Genomic DNA, 18168 nt, shown 5'->3' with positions numbered 1-18168 from the left:
ACTGTTCACAAGTCGCTCGATTGCGCCGGCCGCTTGCTTTTTGTTGGATTTCTTTACGTTGCGTGAGTTTCATATCTAGCAAGCTTGGTATTTCCACGCAAGCAACAAGGAATGTTTGCGGAGGACAGCACCTCTGGCCAATTACAGAGCAGCAGCTGGTTCGAGTGTCGACAACCCAAACAAAGGCAACGTGAACGCCTTTGTGCGGAAGACAGGAACCCGGCATTACAATAATGAGCAGTGAAACAGTTAAATAATGAAGCTACTTAAAAGTAATAATTACACAAAGAACACTCACCGTTAAATAGTCAACACAGGAATAAGGAACTATTATTTTGCATTTCGTAGAATTAAAACAATGTTTAGTAACGATTTTACAATTTTATTAAATAAGATTTGGAACAAAATATGCGGTGTTTCATTCAAATAGAATACATACAAGATGTAAAACACGATGTGATTTAATACGATTCAATTAGGTTTCAAATTACTTGTCGTACATTGTCAATGGTTATTGCATTTTAGGTATGATGTGTCATTGTAGCTGCATACGTTACGCCCGACTGCAAATTTTGTTCTGCGCGACAATCTTTATACAAGCGAGATATCAATACATCTGTCTCGTTCTTACACTAATATAGGCCCTCTGATTGGTTAATTGTGTATGCAATACTACTTTTAGTATACTAGACAGCGCTTTTAGATTAATATAACCTGTTCAGTGCGTAGTTCAGTTATCTCTGCTTGAAAGAAATTGTAATGCCGAAATGCGAGGCTAAAATTATAACGCAACGTACCGTATATTATTTTTATCCATATCGCCCTAGACGTAGTGAGCATCCATGATCAATTTACAAATGGCAGCTGTTTCTGGACAATTGCCGACCTTTCATGCCATTTCCGTAGTCAATATTTTTTTAAAAACGGAGATCATTATTTTGGTGATAAGTATTGTACCATTATACATTCAAAATTTGAAAATGTGATAAAATAGTCAATGGATTTCTTTAAAAAAAGTATTAAATATTATTCCTTTATTTTATTAAGGGTTTACTCTACACGAGATCAAGTTTCTGAACGTTTTCGTCTATGGTCGAAGGTAGGGATACCTAGCCCAAACATAAGGCGCCCAAATTATAGACTCTAATACGTTTATTAAACACCTCCCTAAGACAGAGACAAGTTCGTTTAAGAGCGAGACAGCAATACTCAAGTTACCTATGATTACGTATTCAAAGTTGATATCTACACTTTTATGTATTAAAGTTTAACCCAGGTTGATTATTCCTAAATTCACGGGTTTAGAAGTGAGCATATTATAGTTATACGCGGATTTTATTTTGGTTTATTGGCTTATTGACCGATAGCAGACATCAAAGCATTGGGAGCCGTAACCGTCAAAGCTCGAAAGCCGCCTGCTTTGTGTATCTGAAGTTCAAGAGAAATATCAACGAGGTAACTAGTGATGCAACGGAAGTGTCATAACGGAAGTAATTCCAAACAGGGTTCATGTTTGGTTTGGACACAACACACAACTGCTAAGACCCACGCGTTCCACTGCCAAGCATTACGCGCACGCGCCTGATCCATCGCGAACGTTATAAAGTTCCGATATAAAAGTCGCGGAAGCAGAAACGGAAACAGATGTGAAAAAGCGTGCGAAATTACCGCAGTTGTCTGTGTCTAGTACGTATGTGAAATGTTTAAAAAATCATATTAATCAATATCCGCCTCTGATAAGACGTCGTATGCAGCGTTCTTCTTCCGCAAGTAGTTCAGAAGGCTCTCCACATTAATCTCCCCGTCGTCTGGCATTATTTGTGTTCTTAAGTCTGTTGAAAATTATTATCTGTAGGCTAATTGCGTGAGGTGAAAAGCAACAAGAATAGCCCCCTTTACACACTCACTTTATCAGGCGCGTACAGGATTGCGCGCGGGAAAGACTGCAAGCGCAATCGTGCGCGATTACCTGTTTGAAATGTTTCTTTCGCGACTGCTCGTGTTCGCGTTTGTTACAACGGAAAGAGCGTCCGTGTACCTAAAGGCTAAGTGAAGGATAGACCGCGTGGGACTGTTGGTGTGCGCTTGATGAGCCCTTAGTCTTTCCATTTTCCTTCCAACGTCTTTACATGCGCGCTCAATTGCGTATCATTGCCGTGTCACGCGCGATAGTGTCTGTGTAAAGCTCGCTATTAACATTTACGTGGTTTGTATAACCATAGTTGAGTTTTTCCGAAGTAGGTACCATATTTATAAACAACTCGCTTTTTCTCCGATGCCTAAATATGTATGTTATTATGAGGGATATCCTGAATAGATTACGTTTTGGTTATGTAGACGCTAGATACGGTATTAGCGCGACATAAAATGCGAGATATAGCAGACTCGCGCAAGTCCCTCCAGTGGCCATTTGGCTGTGCTCGCGAGAAATTTCTTCCGCAATTGAAAATCCCGCGAGTTGTGAAGTGCGATCAAGTAGTACGGTTTTTGTTGGTTTAGTGTCGAAACACTAAACTGCGAATTGCTGCGATGCGATTTCGTGCGGCAAGACATCTCACTGCCACAATTCGGGTAACCATTCCTTTGACGATCGTCAACCGTATGGAACGTATTTTTTAAACTAGGTAGCGACATGGATCGTAAAAAGAGTGTGGCACTGTTGCACTGCTGTTATAGATGAGAAAGTATAAGAAAAAAAAAACACAAAGAAGATTAACATCGCAGGAATGCGCGATGCGAAGCAATTCGCAATTTCTTGCGATGCGTCACTCGAACTCACGAAGCGGTTTTGACCCGCGCCCGATGCGGTTGCGGGACAGCTGTTTTATTTCAATACTCACGATACCGCAGGTTTGTGCGGTCACGTAGCCGCCGCGGTTGCGGAACGGCCCGCATACTTAGCAAACTTAGAAGAGGATCGCAAAGCGCGCGGTTATTTACGATGGATTGAGATCGTCAGTTAAGTCTCAGACGTCGCCATGGACTCACATCAAAAACGAGCCATCGCGTAATACTTACTTCATCGACGAATTAAAAGAAGTAGGTCTAAAAGATTCAGGGTGCAACCTCTGATTCCGGAAAGAAATCGTTACGGATTATTCGTTGTTCTTATTAATGAGTTAAAAAAAAACAAGAAGACAAATTCTTTAATTTTATTCGGATGTCCGTATCTATTTATTCAGAACTTTTAAAAAAAATGGTAACTGGTAGAAAATTAATTGATCGACTTCAACATCCATAAGTTAAGAAATTGACACGAAATTGACAATCAATCACAAAATGGCGTGGGAAGGAAAGACCCAACCCGCGAACCGCCCGCCAAGCGCGCGGGTGTCCGCGTCTCGCGCGGTTTGCGGCCGCCGCGAGCAATCGTCTCGAGCGTAAAACGCGTCGTGAAATGTGCTACTAAGTTTTGCATACATTTCTACATTCTTCGGAAGCCGCGGTCCCGGGTGAAAACCGCTCCATGAGTTCTTACCCTTAAAGCAATACATCGACTGTAATTTATCGTCAACTCTGTGACGGAACAATGTGATCACGAAGGTGGAGTGCGCTAATGGTGCATTAGGTTTGGAAATGGGCGACGCAGCGCTTTGAGAGCGTGACTAAGACGGTTTCCTGACTTGTCGGCACGGTAGCGCGGCGATGCGTTGAGGCACATGCAATACCGAAAGCTTACCTAGCGCCTATATTTCAATGTGCGCTTCCTGATTAGCCGAAAGGGATCTTATCGGGTTACTGCGACTCAGTATGCTCGTCCAGGCGACCCTCGACATTTGCCGTACACGGCCGCGCGAAACGCAGTAGGTAAACATGATGGTGGACATGGAAATCCATGTTAATTTGGTACTGGAAATTGGAATTCCAGTAGTCTAGAGAATTATAGAGTAGCAAAGTATTCCGAGACAAAAAAAACACGCCAAAATGTCTTCATCACTCGAGGATAACATTGTCTCGCGACGCGATGTTACAAGCTGTACTGCAGAATTTTACACCGAGAAAAATCCCGACACGTGCATAGATGAAGGCCTTAGGCTGCTAACAAAGTGACTGCATGTTTGCAGTTAATGCGTTAAGTCGTAATCGCCTTCATGCAGCCGAGACCTCGACTACATGAAATTGACAACGACTTCACAACATTAACTGCATGCAGTCGAGGTCTCAGATAACGACTTCACCCATTAACTGCATGTCGTCGGCTTACGACTTGGCGCATTAACAGCAAATGCGGTAAATCTGTTAGAAGCCTTAGGGCGCATTTATTCGATATGAATTTCATCGCGCTCACCCCGCGCGGCCGCCGCACTATGGAAAATCGAGATCTGTTTCAGATAAAAAATCGATACTTTCTTATTTGTTAAGTATAGTCTATACTATTGAATTTTTGCACAAGCATAGAGTATTAAATACTGCTTTAGTTAAAGTTCAGATGCTATACTCTTATAAGCGTATGTTTATTTTTGAAAAAAAAAATTAAAGAATACATTTCAGAAATAGCTTTTATTTGATTTCCTTAAGGACAACGCTACTTATATTATTAATAAAAATGTATTATTAATAATATAAGTAGATCTGAAATAGACATTCTTACGAATTACAATTTCTCTCATTAAAAAATATGTATTCCAAATGCAATTCACGTAAAATTAGTACATTATAATAAAGTACCACTCTAATACAATTTAAAAAAAAATTTAAAGTGCGTCAATAACGACTTAAGTAAAAACGATTTTTGATATGCCGTTGTTCTATCATTTTCCATAGTGCGCCGAGCGGACTTCGCGTTGTCGCCGCACAGCGACCGCATGCGTCTAACAGTCATGGCAAAATACGCTCTATTTGTTTAGCTTTTACGTTTTAACTTAAATGAGAGTCCCGGTCACGCGGGCGAGTCAGGCTTGAATTTGGCCTACGCGGCAGCCGCGCGGTTGTATTATTTATTCAGAGGAATTTAAATGTTGTTGCCTAGTAAATAGAATTCAGATTCGCTGTTAATGTACATGAAGGCGTGGTAACTGGGCGGTCGCCTCGCGGCGGCCACGTGACATCTTTCGCCTCGTGTAACTGGGGGCTAACAGTACCAGTTCGGTACCGAGCATACTGATGTCACGCCGCTACAGCATCAACAAATCAGAAGACGGCTTAACTAGTTAGTCTCAGGCTGCAGAATTTTATGACTTTGGATTTTTATGAATTTCAAACCTAAGTGCGGGAATATGTATGGAAATTAGGTCGAAAAGTAGTATTCAAGCATCGCTTTCAAATGTATATATTATTTTTCCTGTACATAAGCTTTTTTTTTACACTAAAACGCAATCTACCGTCTGGATAGCCCTGGTAATTATGGATTCCAGTTTATGACTATTTGATTCAACATTATTTTTGCTTCAATCAACTTACAACCTTACCTTAATCATAGATCGCGAATGGCGTCGTCGTCGAAAAGTAAAGAAAAAAAATAACAAAGACCTGATATGATCGACGAAGATTTGGTCTCGTGCGTTTTGTTAGTATCTGTAGTAACATCACTGCATTCTGTTACGTCTAAGTTGTCTTTTAATTCCTCGTTTAAGGCACTTTTCCTGTAGCAGAAATTTGATTATAAATTTTTCTGTATCACAATTTTACCCCGATTCGACAGACCTGCTTATAAGATTGAAAATTTTCAGACAGAGAAGAAAATTGTCATAGACAGACGCTTGCCGACAATTTCACCTGATGTGACCGAAGTTGGTACTGCCGTTGTCTAAAAAATGCCTATTAACTCCTAACTTGAAGTCCTAATTTGTATATTTTGGAAAACACATCAAAAATTTTAAGGACCTCTGTGGCTCCACTATGTAAGATTGATGTGGAGGTCCCAGGTTAAATTACGTTCTGGCAGTTTTCGAATATTGCCTCGGAAGAGTTTCACTGCTCTGACACACAATATACAGGGAACTTCCAAGTTTTTGAACAAGTACATTATGTCGAGTTCTTAGGTTTTCGCGATTGTTACACATAGGAAATGTGTAACAATCCTATGTGTAACCGGATTTAAATAGCGCATATTTTGTTTTTTTTTCTAACAAACCAATGGTCACGGTTGGAGGTGGACCATGGCACCTGTAAAGGGCCCGAAACGTTGGTTCGTATACTTGACACGCTAACTAACCACTTCTACTGTATTTATTGTTCTGTAGTTGTGTGTATGAATCAGTGACTAATGCACACTTTTATAAATCCGTTTTTTATTTTGAACTTTGTTCCGTAAACTTTAGAACCCTTACCAGTAGCTTTTAGTTACTGTCAGGGTCCGCAGTGACTTGTCTTAAGCCTTGATAATTTATTCTATATATTTATTTTTATGATATCTAGTGACGGGACGAATTAATCGTGCGCCTGGTGGAAAGCGACACGCCTATCTATAACAGAAGCAGTGCCACTCTAAGCTTTAAATCGCAAACTGCCACTGCGCCCGTCACCCTGATACATAAGTTGACATGACAAGTTCCATGCGCCTGTAATTTCACCAGCACCCTTGCCCTTAGAGTAAAGAGGCAGTACTTCCCTGAACGAACTCTTTCGTAAGGAGTTCTACTGCTACTAATTGGAACAACAAAATGCTACCGCTAGCAATGTCATGCTATGTGTTTTTATGCGAGACGTATCCAAGGATGTCAAATGTCAATCGCAAAAAAGTCACAAACCAAATTGTTTTCCCAATTATTATGCTTCGTGTCTATTTCTCACTGTTTGTAGTTTTTAGCCGAAAATTAAAGAGACAAAACTATGAATCAACACGGATAACTAACAGATAATTATTATTTATCATGATATTTAAAGGGTCGGCAGACTAAAGCACATAAGTCAAAATCCAACAAGTTAAATTCATTTATTACTTCATAAATTTGTAACTTTATTCTAGACGCGTCTTTTTCCACTTTATCATTCTTTTCACATCTTCCAACACCATAAACAAAAAAAAAACAAAAAAAAAACATTTATTAACAAATGAAGCACTTTTTTGACTTATGTACTTTAGTCCGCCGTCCCTAGAATTATAAAGAATAAGAAAACTTTATTTTGTTATCATTTTCATTATCAAAGTAAATAAAAATCTTCGTAACTTCGAACCCTGGTTACTATTATTAATTTTCACGTATTCCGCTATACTTTTCGCTACAGAGCACATATAGGTACTATCTGATAACTCTAGTTATATCGGGTTTTTCAATAAGGATATAATAGTTTTGTATTTTAATATAAAATAGAATAATCGAGATATCAAGCTGAAATTTATATATGTAAACATGTTACATTTAAGAATGGAATTCGATCTCGTTGATATGACCACCGTAAACACGTTTATGGTTAGTTAAACAATCAATATATAGAAGAAGTCGAATGGCCACCTCGCCTATGCGATCTGATATCTATTAATAGATTAGAAATATAAAAAGTTTCTGATCGGCCACTTGTGCATCGCAATTATGCGCCTCGACTCGGAAAAGACGCAGTTTCCGATCGGGAGAGGCAATCAAAATTAAGCTGCAGGAACAACATCGAAGATTTCGTTTCGAGTGGTGGAAAATTGACTCTAAAGAACTGAACGCTACAAACGTGCTCGCAGCGGTCATATGAACAAGATAGAAGAAGATCATAAGAGGAATAGTAATTTCTTTATGAAAAATGGTGACAGACATAACATTAATACGAGGAATAAAAATAAACCAGCAGTTCTTGGTAGTCGTTTTCGTAAAGTGAAAAATTCATTTAAGGGGCATTATATACGCCTCTATAACGAGATTCCGGTTGATATACAAAATTTGGCATTCACTAGGTTGAAAACTATAGCGAAACAAAAACTGTATACTAAAGGTTATTATACAACTTCTGCGTACTTGGATATCTATCTTCATATCAAGCTGTTCGTTTATCATAATCGAAAAAGACAAGAATACTGTACCTGGAACTCCTGGACTCAGAGCTAAACTTAGCTGTTAAAACTATAGGAGGCTCTTCTACAGTTACCAAAGCAAATTCATTTTCTTGAAACATTGCCTCCGTTAAATGCTTGTCCCCTATGAGACCTTCACTGTATGTCGTTTCCTCGTCGTTTATTATTTGGATTACGTCTTCAAGACCATCTGTATTGCGTAAGTAAACAAAGTAAATTATAAAGTGTTACAAATATCTGATTGCTATTGGTAAAACAGTATCTCAAAGATAGACATAACATTAACCACCTATTTCAACATTTAGATCCCTTAGAAGCGTAGGCATCGACGCGCCGATCAGGCGAAAGGTACTCTTTATTATACTATCATAGAATTCCCGTATATTTCTACGTAAGTTTTGTTTATAGTGACCCTCCCTACAGAAGTGCAAGAAAGGCTGCACAGGGATCTTATCAATAAGGTCTGGATCCCAAATCAACCCATTTATACAGACTTCAATTGGTTCTCAAAAGGCCAGTTAGTGCCTTAGGTGAGCTACCGCGGGTGCACTTACAGTACCTTCCCTATTTTCCAGACAGGTACCGTTGCCACCGCTAAGCCGTTGATTGTAAAGTCCACTACCGCTTTGGTGGCGTCTTTCCAGTTCCCAGAGACCTACGCGCCTGGAGAGACCGGAGTATATCTAGCTCATCCCTTACTAACTCTCCGGGCTAGTGCCGTGGATGTCAGTCGCAGTGTCGAGTGACATGTCCGGATATAGCTTCTAACTTAAAGGGCAAGTCACTTTGGTACACGACATGGTAACAACATACTATGGTAGCAGTTTGTGATTTCATATTTCAAGTCATTAAAATAGATATAATTTAGAAACAAAACTACCTTCGACAGACAAATTTGTTTCAAGCGCCTGTTCCTCATTAGGCCCAAAAGAATCACTCTTATTACCCTCATCGTTCAAATTACTAGGAAAGGCAATAACTTCGAAGCCATTCTTCTCTGTGTCACCATCGTGTTTCTCCGTAAATTCGTCAACTATCATTTCATTAACTTTGTCGAGTACATCCTCGATAATGTCGACAGCGAAATTATAGTCCCCTGGATTCATAGGTGTAGATCCAAATTTGTGTGGAAGGCTGTATTGACAAGTGATATTGCCTTCACGAGATGTCATTATTATTATTTTTTTGCTTGCGAATGGTTTGAAACCTAGGAACAAAGCGGTGAATGTAGGGATGTTGTAGATAGCTACAAATTATACTTTGTTTTAAGTCTTTTTTGAAGACTGAATAAAGTGACATTTGCAGGGCTGCCAGTTTTCATAAAATATTAAATAGTCATGTAGTTGTTGTCGACAGTTTTATCGATAGATTGGGAAAGTAGATAGAAGTTTGCCAAAAATGTCTGAATTGTGAATGTTATGACGACGTTATAATGATTATTCATTGCGTTATTTGTCTTTATTCTTATTTTGACAGGCAGATTCGATTATATATTAATATATACAAAACAATAATTTAATAATGAAAATGAAAAATTTTGAAAATATTATTATTAACAGATTTTTGTATTATTAACAGATATTTTAAAAAATGCATTTCAAATAAACCTGTGCTCAGTAGTTATTTATTGCATAAGCGTAACCAAATTCAGTCGATAGTCGATAAAATCTGCAATCACTAGCTGCTCGCGAGCGGGCAACACTATTGCGTAATGAACTGTCATTTTACTTGTCTTAAAAAAAGACAAACTATAAAGATTAACATATTAATTTTACGAGTATTTCAAAGACGTGCACTATAAAAAGGTTCCAAATACTAAACTATTTTTTTTTTTAATACAATAATAACATAATATCCGTGTTTTTTTCTAAATGTCATTACTCAAATTCTCACGATGCATGTTTGCCTTTATTGTAATTTTTTGTCTAAGGAAAAAGGTTTACGATCACTACTTCCTTGTTTACGTATTTTCTAATTTAAAAAAGTATAGATGAACGAAGTCTGTGTTAGTAGCGACAGCTGGCGAGCAATACTTAACACTGCGCCGCGGTATGCAGGGGGTCTCACCAGTTGGTACATCACGGACTCGGAAGGTGGCGCTACTAATATTGATTTTTAGTTTATATGGCTCCGACAATGTATAAATTGCGAACCATAGCGAAAAATGTTTGACAACTTACTCAACACGAACGTCAACCAGAATAAAATCTCAGGTGTATTGAATTTTAGAGCTCCCGATCCAGAGAATTTACAGTCTATCTGACGGTTGAATGACAGTTAGCATCTACGTAGTTTAATAATGTGTCTATAGATGGCGCCTCAAATTAGTAACATAGTCGAATATGACCAAGCAGAGGTAACTCCATACAAACGTTGCAGCGCGGTTTGTGTGTGCATGCCGGTTGCGCGGTTTGTCCGACCGCACACATATAATCTCGCTGTGTGCTCGTGTTACATAACGCGAATGGTCTCGTACGCCATTCATATATTCTTTATTGCACCAAAAACTACATCACAAAAATTAATTATAGAATAGGTGAGCAAAGGTTTAGCCTTATCTCTAAGAGATCTCTTCCAGCTAACCCAAGGCAGCGAGAACAAATGTCATAAGCGGGCAACACTGTTCAAGTAAAAAGGAAAGAGAAAAATAATAAAATTAGCATATAAATAGAAAATAAATAAAAAAGATACCAAACTCTTAAGTATTATAAAAACATAAAATATTTCCTTTCGGCGGTTTAGGGCCACAATGAGAAATGACCACAATTAAAAAAGACCACTTCTCAAATTGACCATTTCTATGCGCCTAAACGTTTTTGTAAACGATTTTTTAAGCTTCAAACTGAAAAGCGTTTAAGCGATAAGCGAATAAAAAGCACGCTTTTTTAGAAAAGCTGCAACGTTTAAACGTTTAAAAAAATAAGCAGTTTTTCCCATCTCTAGTCGTAACGTTTTATTTATCGTTGGAGGACTGTCGCATCTAGCCTGCCATTATACTTGGTCTTATTAAACTATGGTATTTACATGAAATTTACTATAGAAAAGTTACGTGAAAACGATAAAGTGGAAACAACTAGGAACTAAATCATATGTTACGTATAGTGATTATAAAAAGCAGTAATTACCAAAAATATCTTTGGACACGATATTTTCCTTACTCTGATTACGCAACGACATCCTCGAGCGAGGTATACGTGTGCATCGATCAGAATTGCTTCGCTCCGGAGAGAAGCGACGACGGGATATGGTGAACGCTTGATTAAGAAGGTAATCTTCCTGGGGCTAGGGAATGATATGCTATGATATGGGTTAGTGGGTAAAGAAATAGTGTCAGATCCGGCGCCTACTGACTGACGGGGCGGGACGGCAAGGGATTTGCAGGCGACGAATAGTAATATACCTTAAGAATATGACATTACAGTTGCAATTTCAATGATAATGACTAACTAAGGTAAACGGTACTTTTATGGGGAACTGTATATGTTTTTACAATAAGATTCCGGAGTATACATTAAAATTGTCATTTCAAAAGACATATTACAAAATTGAATTGAAGAGTATCTGTTGGATAAAGATGTATGGAAAGACAACATGAGTCTTGATTCCACACGATTATGATTCAAAGTGTATTCCATAGCATTTAAGTTTATTTGAATAGAGCAATCCCTAGAGTTTCTTGCTCGTTCTTCTCAGGGAGGTCAGCGTAGTGAACGAGCCGCAGCTTCAAAAATGACGTTTTCAAGTGTAAAACCTATGGAATAAATGATTATTTGACTTTGTCTTTGATTTGAGCAGCAAAATAAAGCTGCGGTATGTTTTTTTATAAGGGAAAATACCTTATAAGGAAGAGAAAACAGTGTGTGCATTTACAGTGCGGTCGCCGAGAGAATGCATTTCTGACAGCTCAAGACACGACGTCCATTGTAACTACGAAGTGGCAAACAATTCACTATATTTTTTTTAATACTTAATGAGCACTATGGATACAAAATTTCATTAAAATTCGTATATAACGCCAACTCACCATAAACCAAAAAAGTTTGGCCATAATTTAATCTTTAATATAATAGAAAATATATAAAAATTTTCAAATCCATACAACCCCGTTTCAAGGTTACCTCAACTGTTTCTTTTTGTAGTAATGTGGTAAACAATACTATCGTTATACTATTATGTAATGCGAAAAAGAACTGTTTACAGGAGTTGCAAGTAGTTTAGTCACCCTAATCCTTCGTAATATTTTCTTTTTTATCAAAAATTACAAAATAAGTGAATGTATTGTGCCACCAAAATAAAAAAAAACCATGTCATGCTACTTTTTTGCAACACAGAAAAGTTGAAATTGTTAGTCAGGTACATACGACCTGTGAATTATACATGTAAGCGACGACGACACCTCAATTGAATCAGAGTCTGCTTATTCATGATTTATTTTCTAATAATAATGTTTAATAATTTTTGTATATTACTACTGTATTTTCATTTTCTTTAATCTAGTTACACTTTAAAATTACTTTATTAACAATATAAGTAACAAGACGCAATACAAAAAGTAGTGAAACTTGTAAGTAAAGTACTTTTAAAGTAAAAAGTACTTTTGTCGTGGGTCAGTTATAAAAAACAGTGCCTATTATATAAAAAACGTTAAATATTGCCCATCACTAGTCATGTCCAACTGACAGATGTCAGAAATGCATTCTTTCGCCGGCCGCACTGTAGCGTCAACACAGCTTTGATATTCCACTAGTTTATTCTAAGCTCAATACGTATGATCTCCAATGACTTTCAGGTACAGGTACAACGACAACGCGTTCCGAAATATGTACATATTACTACGCATTGTACGAGCTAACAGTGCGAGGACCGTGAACATGGATCTGTCTCTTTCTTCAAGGCCACTTTTGGCCGTAATCCAGAAACATAGTTTCCCAAAGTGGTCCTTACCAGTGGGCGCTGAAAAGACCTAGGGAGGTAGAGGCCTCTGGCCCTGTCAGGGGGTGCAGCCGCATTTGAAAAACAACATGAATTATATCTATTTACTACACTATAGTCTGTCTTTTTTGAAGACGGAGTAAAATGACAGTTCGTTGCGCAAAAGTGTTGCCAACTTTCAAGCAGCTAGTGATTGCAGTCGATAAATATTCTATCGACTATCGACTGAATATTGGTCACGCTTATGGAACAAATAGCCGAACTAGTTTCATTTGAATCGCCCTCGACCCATTATTCATCAAATTATTGAACACAAGTTCATTTGAAATGTCAATTTTTGTAAGTTCATACATACATACATTTAGAACTATGTTTATGAAAAATACAAAAAGGAGACATATTTTTAAGTTTCTAAGCCACATTTTTAAATTCAATATAGATAATAAAATCCAGCTATTCTTGTTAAAACGTATATGAACAAAAATTGATATCAAACCTAGTAGGCAAGTCTACATTAGAATAAAAAAGGCAATAACACAATTATAGGTGTACCTGAATCTGATGGCACTTAGACAATTGTAAATTTATAGTGGGCAACATCAGTATAATGGGAAAAAATGTACTGATAGATACTTCATATATCTTAATTGACCAAAATTGATCTAACCTCGTACATGTTTTAAGATCTGTATGAATTTGTGTGTGAGAAAGCTAAGTAATTTCTGACACATTTTAAAATTAAACAAAAATATATCAATTACATTGTGGGTGATAGAGATTTATTTAAGTTTGCAGTTTGAAATAACACGCATTTACCATTTTTACCACTCTGTAGTCTACACACTGTAGTCTTGCCTATCAGTACCAGCAAAAATTACATTGGTACTACATACATTGATTTGGCATCGTTAAAATTTCAAAGATCAAGTTTATTTACTCGTACTAATTGGCAATATTTGAGACCCGCTTCTAAATCGTGAAATGTGACTTAAATGCACCTAATTCCTCGCTGATTTTGCGATATAAACATTATTGCAATGTTTTTTGCTCGAGATTGGAGGGGGTTCTCAGTAATTTTCCTACGAAGTCGTTATTTTATAGTGAATAAAGTTTAGCAGACAGCTATTTGACATAAGTAATATTTTGAATTGACATGTGACAAGTTAACATTGCCAGGTGAAAGTCATTCGATTAGTCTAATATTTAATGCCATAAGATTCTGGTACACTTATATTAACCGTTAGAACGTCGTAACATTCACAATTTAGTAATTTTTGGATAAATTTTGTCTTCTTTCACAATCTATCGACAACAACTAAAACAACCCTATAAATGTCTATTTACTCCGTCTTCAAAAAAGATATGACTACATCATATATTTTATTTCTCATCGTTTTTTCTCGTGTTTTCAATTATTTTTGTGGCGATGGGCGTGGAACTTTTTCTATCGGGCCTAAGCGAGCGGTGAACGAAAAAGTTTGAAAACCTATGATCTAGAATGAGCAGTAATTATGGGACTAACCGTAAGTGGCATTCCAATCAACTGGGTCATACGCATAACATGTCGCAACAAAGCACCTGTGACAGGCTTTATTATGACTCCAGCACGAGGGCCCCGTGCGCAGAGTAGGGCACGCACGTGACCGTATACCAGAGCGTCTAGAGGAGTGGGGCTGGAAGTACGAGAGCATTAAAATAGGACTGGTGTATCATTACACTAAATACGAACTAGGATAATCCCTATGACACTTCATTTGACGTTTGGCATAGAGATAGATAGATAGGGAAAGATAGAATGACATACGGCTTTTGCTTTGGGGCAATGCCGCCGATATTAATAGAACGTTTGTCCTGCAGTGCGATTAGGGCGATTTACAATCTAGGCCCCAGAGTGTATATGAGAGATAAGAGATTAACATTCTTACACTAACGTCACAGTAAATTTATGAAAATGTTATTTATGTTAAGAAAAAGATTTTTTTTATGAAAAATGGTGACAGTCATTAACACGAGAAATAAAAATAAACTAGCTGTTCTTGATGGTCGTCCTCATAAAGTCTCAAATTCATTTAAGAGGCATGTATACGCTTCTATAATAAGATTCCGAATGATATTCAAATTTACGAGGTTTAAAACTATAGTGGGACAAAAACTTTATACTAAAGGTTTATTATACAACTTCTGCGTACTTGGATGACAAAAATCCATCATTAGCTCTTTCAGGTATTTTCGATCTATATATACATATAGGTATATATGTATGTTTAAATTAAATATTGTAATGACAAATGTATTCAAATGTATATTTACAAAGAGCAACCCCTAGAGTTTCTTGCTTATTCTTCTCAGGGAAATCTGAGAAGAATAAGCAAGAATCCTTACGAATGAGCAGTAGAGTTTAATCAGTATTTGAGTTCGACTTAGATGAGGTAAACTCAATATATTTTAGTGTATTTGATTTTTGAAGAAAAGAATCACTCTCTTATATTTTTATTTTCCTGGCGTATTATGAACAATGTATTTATGTGTGAACTGTTTTGTATTAACGCACCCCTCACCCTCTCCAATTCTTCTAACTCTATCTACTATATTAGTCGATAGAATTACAAGAATTGGAGAGGATGTGGGTTATGTTTTTCAGTATGTAATGAAGCAATAAACGTTTTTGACAATTGACATTTTAGTAAATTTCAAAAAACATCATATCATCAATTCATAGGTTTCAAAAAAGTAGTAACACTGACATGTCAATTCATTGCCTACAATTAAAATTCATACTTTGAGAATGAATACACGCACTATATATTTTTTCACTAAATTATAGATAACTTTTAGCGATATACCTTATACCATATATACCATAATGAAGTAACCTTTGCACGTTGTCGTAAAAATTAATAAACTTAAAAAAAAACAGTTTTTCTTAAACATTGACTTGGTGTCATTTTCACTTTAATTAAATGTATTTACTTAAATAAGGCTATTCACTTAAGCGAGGCTAATAAAAATAGTTTGCGAAATAATTAAATTAGTGCACGCCGATACGAGGTTATATTGTGAAGATTTTTATGAACAGTCACAGCCGGATACTTTACGCTTGGGTTTATTATAGCGTGTTTACGTGTCGACTGCCGTCATCAACTCGCTGTTTACATCGAGTCGACTGCCTGTTTGGCAGGCGAATTCGGCTGACGAAGGTGGCGCAGTCGCCTGAGGCAATTAACTCGCTGTTTACATCGAGTCGACTGCAGCCTGTTTGGCAGGCGAATTCGGCTGACGAAGGCGGCGAACAGATAATACTGGTTCGCAGCAAAAATAGGTAAGGTGGCAGTTCTTCCCCGGGCGAACTCTTTCACATGGAGCTCTTCTGCTACTTAATCGGAATACTTAAAAAATTGTGTACTCATGTCTAAATGTTAATATAATATTAGCTTTAAAACAAGAAATGCTGCCATGAGCTTATGAAATTGGGTGCCGCTGTGGCTCAATCTCATAAGTTTTACCTCGTATTGAATGTAAATAGACGTAGCCCTTCCTGATATTTATTATGTATTGCTCTGTGGGTAATGGCAAGTTACGGTTGCTTACAAATTCCATGAATATTGGAAATATGTACATGATACCCATTCATATAGTGCATAAACCACTTTAAATTTCCATCTTTCGTTTTCTTTTTATATATACATAATTATATTATTATTCCCCTGTTTTATTATTTTAACAAACCTAAGCACACGCAGCTAATTGATAAGAAACAACTGTAAAAATAATCTCAACGATCTAATTTACCAGTGTGGTCAAGTTATCTTGAGTTTGAAATGTTTATATATAATTAGTTTAATTTGTTGAAATGTTCCTATATAATTAGCACGCCGCGGTATTTGCATTGGGTCGATTGCCGCCTTCACCGAAACGCGTCATTATAAATGGATAATGTTAAACAATAACAAGTCAACCAACATGATCATAGCCTGGCGAAAATGGCAGTTACAGACTTTTTCTTTATTTTTGATAGTTTGTTTCAAAAAATTTTGTACAATAAAAACTTTTGCTTATATCTTCCGTATGTGTGAGGATGAAAGAATCACCACACTTTATGGATGTGGTGCGACGCGGGTTCCGACCGAGTCTTTCAGAAAAAGTTTTATGTCCACAGACTTAATACTCCTTGAGTAGTAAAGCTGTGATCCCTACCCTTCCACGACCAAGGTCACGAAGAGCATCCCCATTAATATTTCGCAAATATCGGTGTGGTTTTTCCTTCGAACTACAACCCCGGTTAACTTGGCAAGCAAGTACGCTGTTGTATATACACACCGTGTCAGGCCTATCAGCCTGAATGAACACATCGTTTTACAGGCTTGTACATCACTAATGCTTACAACAGCTCGGTTGGCAATACAGTACAGCGTGTTAAAAAAGTTACGCAACTTCGACTCTCATGGTAAAACAGTTGCGCAACTCCCGATTATCATGGTAAAACAGTTGCGCAAGTCTTACTCTTATGGTAAAACAGTTAAGCCCTTTTAACAACAGTTCGCCAATCGTAAGTCATATTTCACGGATATTATAGTAGATGGATGCCAAAACGATTTTCAAATATTAGAGTCTAAGTGAAATGCAAAATCGTAATTCCTATGCATATTTAAATAACATTCTACACAGCACACCATAACAAAAATAGCTGTAATCCTACATTAGTTTAATTTATAGCAAAAACAGATACTTACGTGCCGAAAAAGTATTCTTTGTCACCAAGCCGTTGACTTAGTGAGTTGCAGCATTGTTCCACCTGAAATTAAGACATTAACATTGTCTAATTTGCAGGCGAAAACTAGAATTTTAGAATAACAACAATCGAGTAAATATCGTGAAAGGTGCAACCTGATTTAGCAGAGCAGTTTAGTACTAATTCGTCGTCACTCGTACACACGCTCATTTCTGCTTAAGGCTCATTGAAAATTAGCGACACAGTTAGATTATGCCACAATATAATCTCAGTACAGTGTACTAAAAAAACCGACCTCAAAAGTACGTGGAATTACGCCTATTTGCTAAGTTTTATTGAAATATACCCTATATATAGTCCTGTATAGTTAGCCACTATACAGGACTTGACACTGGAGATAATAATAATCGGTTCTCATTACTCAAAGTATATTGAGAGAAAAACGCCTTGAATTGGAGAATAGCAAAATCAACCATTAAAATAATTGCTTCTAAATTAAAGTTAGGAGCTATTTATAAAAATGAATCTTAATGCATGAACATCCACCCTTAAAGGTGGACGATTTTCT

The 18168-nt window shown here is 37.1% G+C and overlaps 1 protein-coding gene across 1 annotated transcript; it reads right to left on the bottom strand.

Annotated features, from left to right (window-relative positions):
* Positions 1-379: 379 nt before the first annotated feature.
* Positions 380-17657, bottom strand: LOC113227839. The gene is made up of 7 exons (XM_026460882.1): positions 17602-17657; positions 14394-14544; positions 11065-11221; positions 8820-9146; positions 7949-8129; positions 5470-5582; positions 380-1832 (listed from the first exon to the last, which is right to left on the bottom strand). Exons 2-7 carry the CDS (start codon positions 14427-14429, stop codon positions 1717-1719), a joined length of 930 nt encoding a protein of 309 aa, XP_026316667.1. The 5' UTR covers positions 14430-14544; positions 17602-17657; the 3' UTR covers positions 380-1716.
* Positions 17658-18168: the final 511 nt, after the last annotated feature.

This window comes from Hyposmocoma kahamanoa, unplaced genomic scaffold, assembly GCF_003589595.1.
Source record: "Hyposmocoma kahamanoa isolate Upper Pololo Valley unplaced genomic scaffold, ASM358959v1 218, whole genome shotgun sequence".
In the NCBI taxonomy this organism is placed as follows: domain Eukaryota; kingdom Metazoa; phylum Arthropoda; class Insecta; order Lepidoptera; family Cosmopterigidae; genus Hyposmocoma; species Hyposmocoma kahamanoa.
This window is presented reverse-complemented; position numbering and strand designations above follow the sequence as displayed.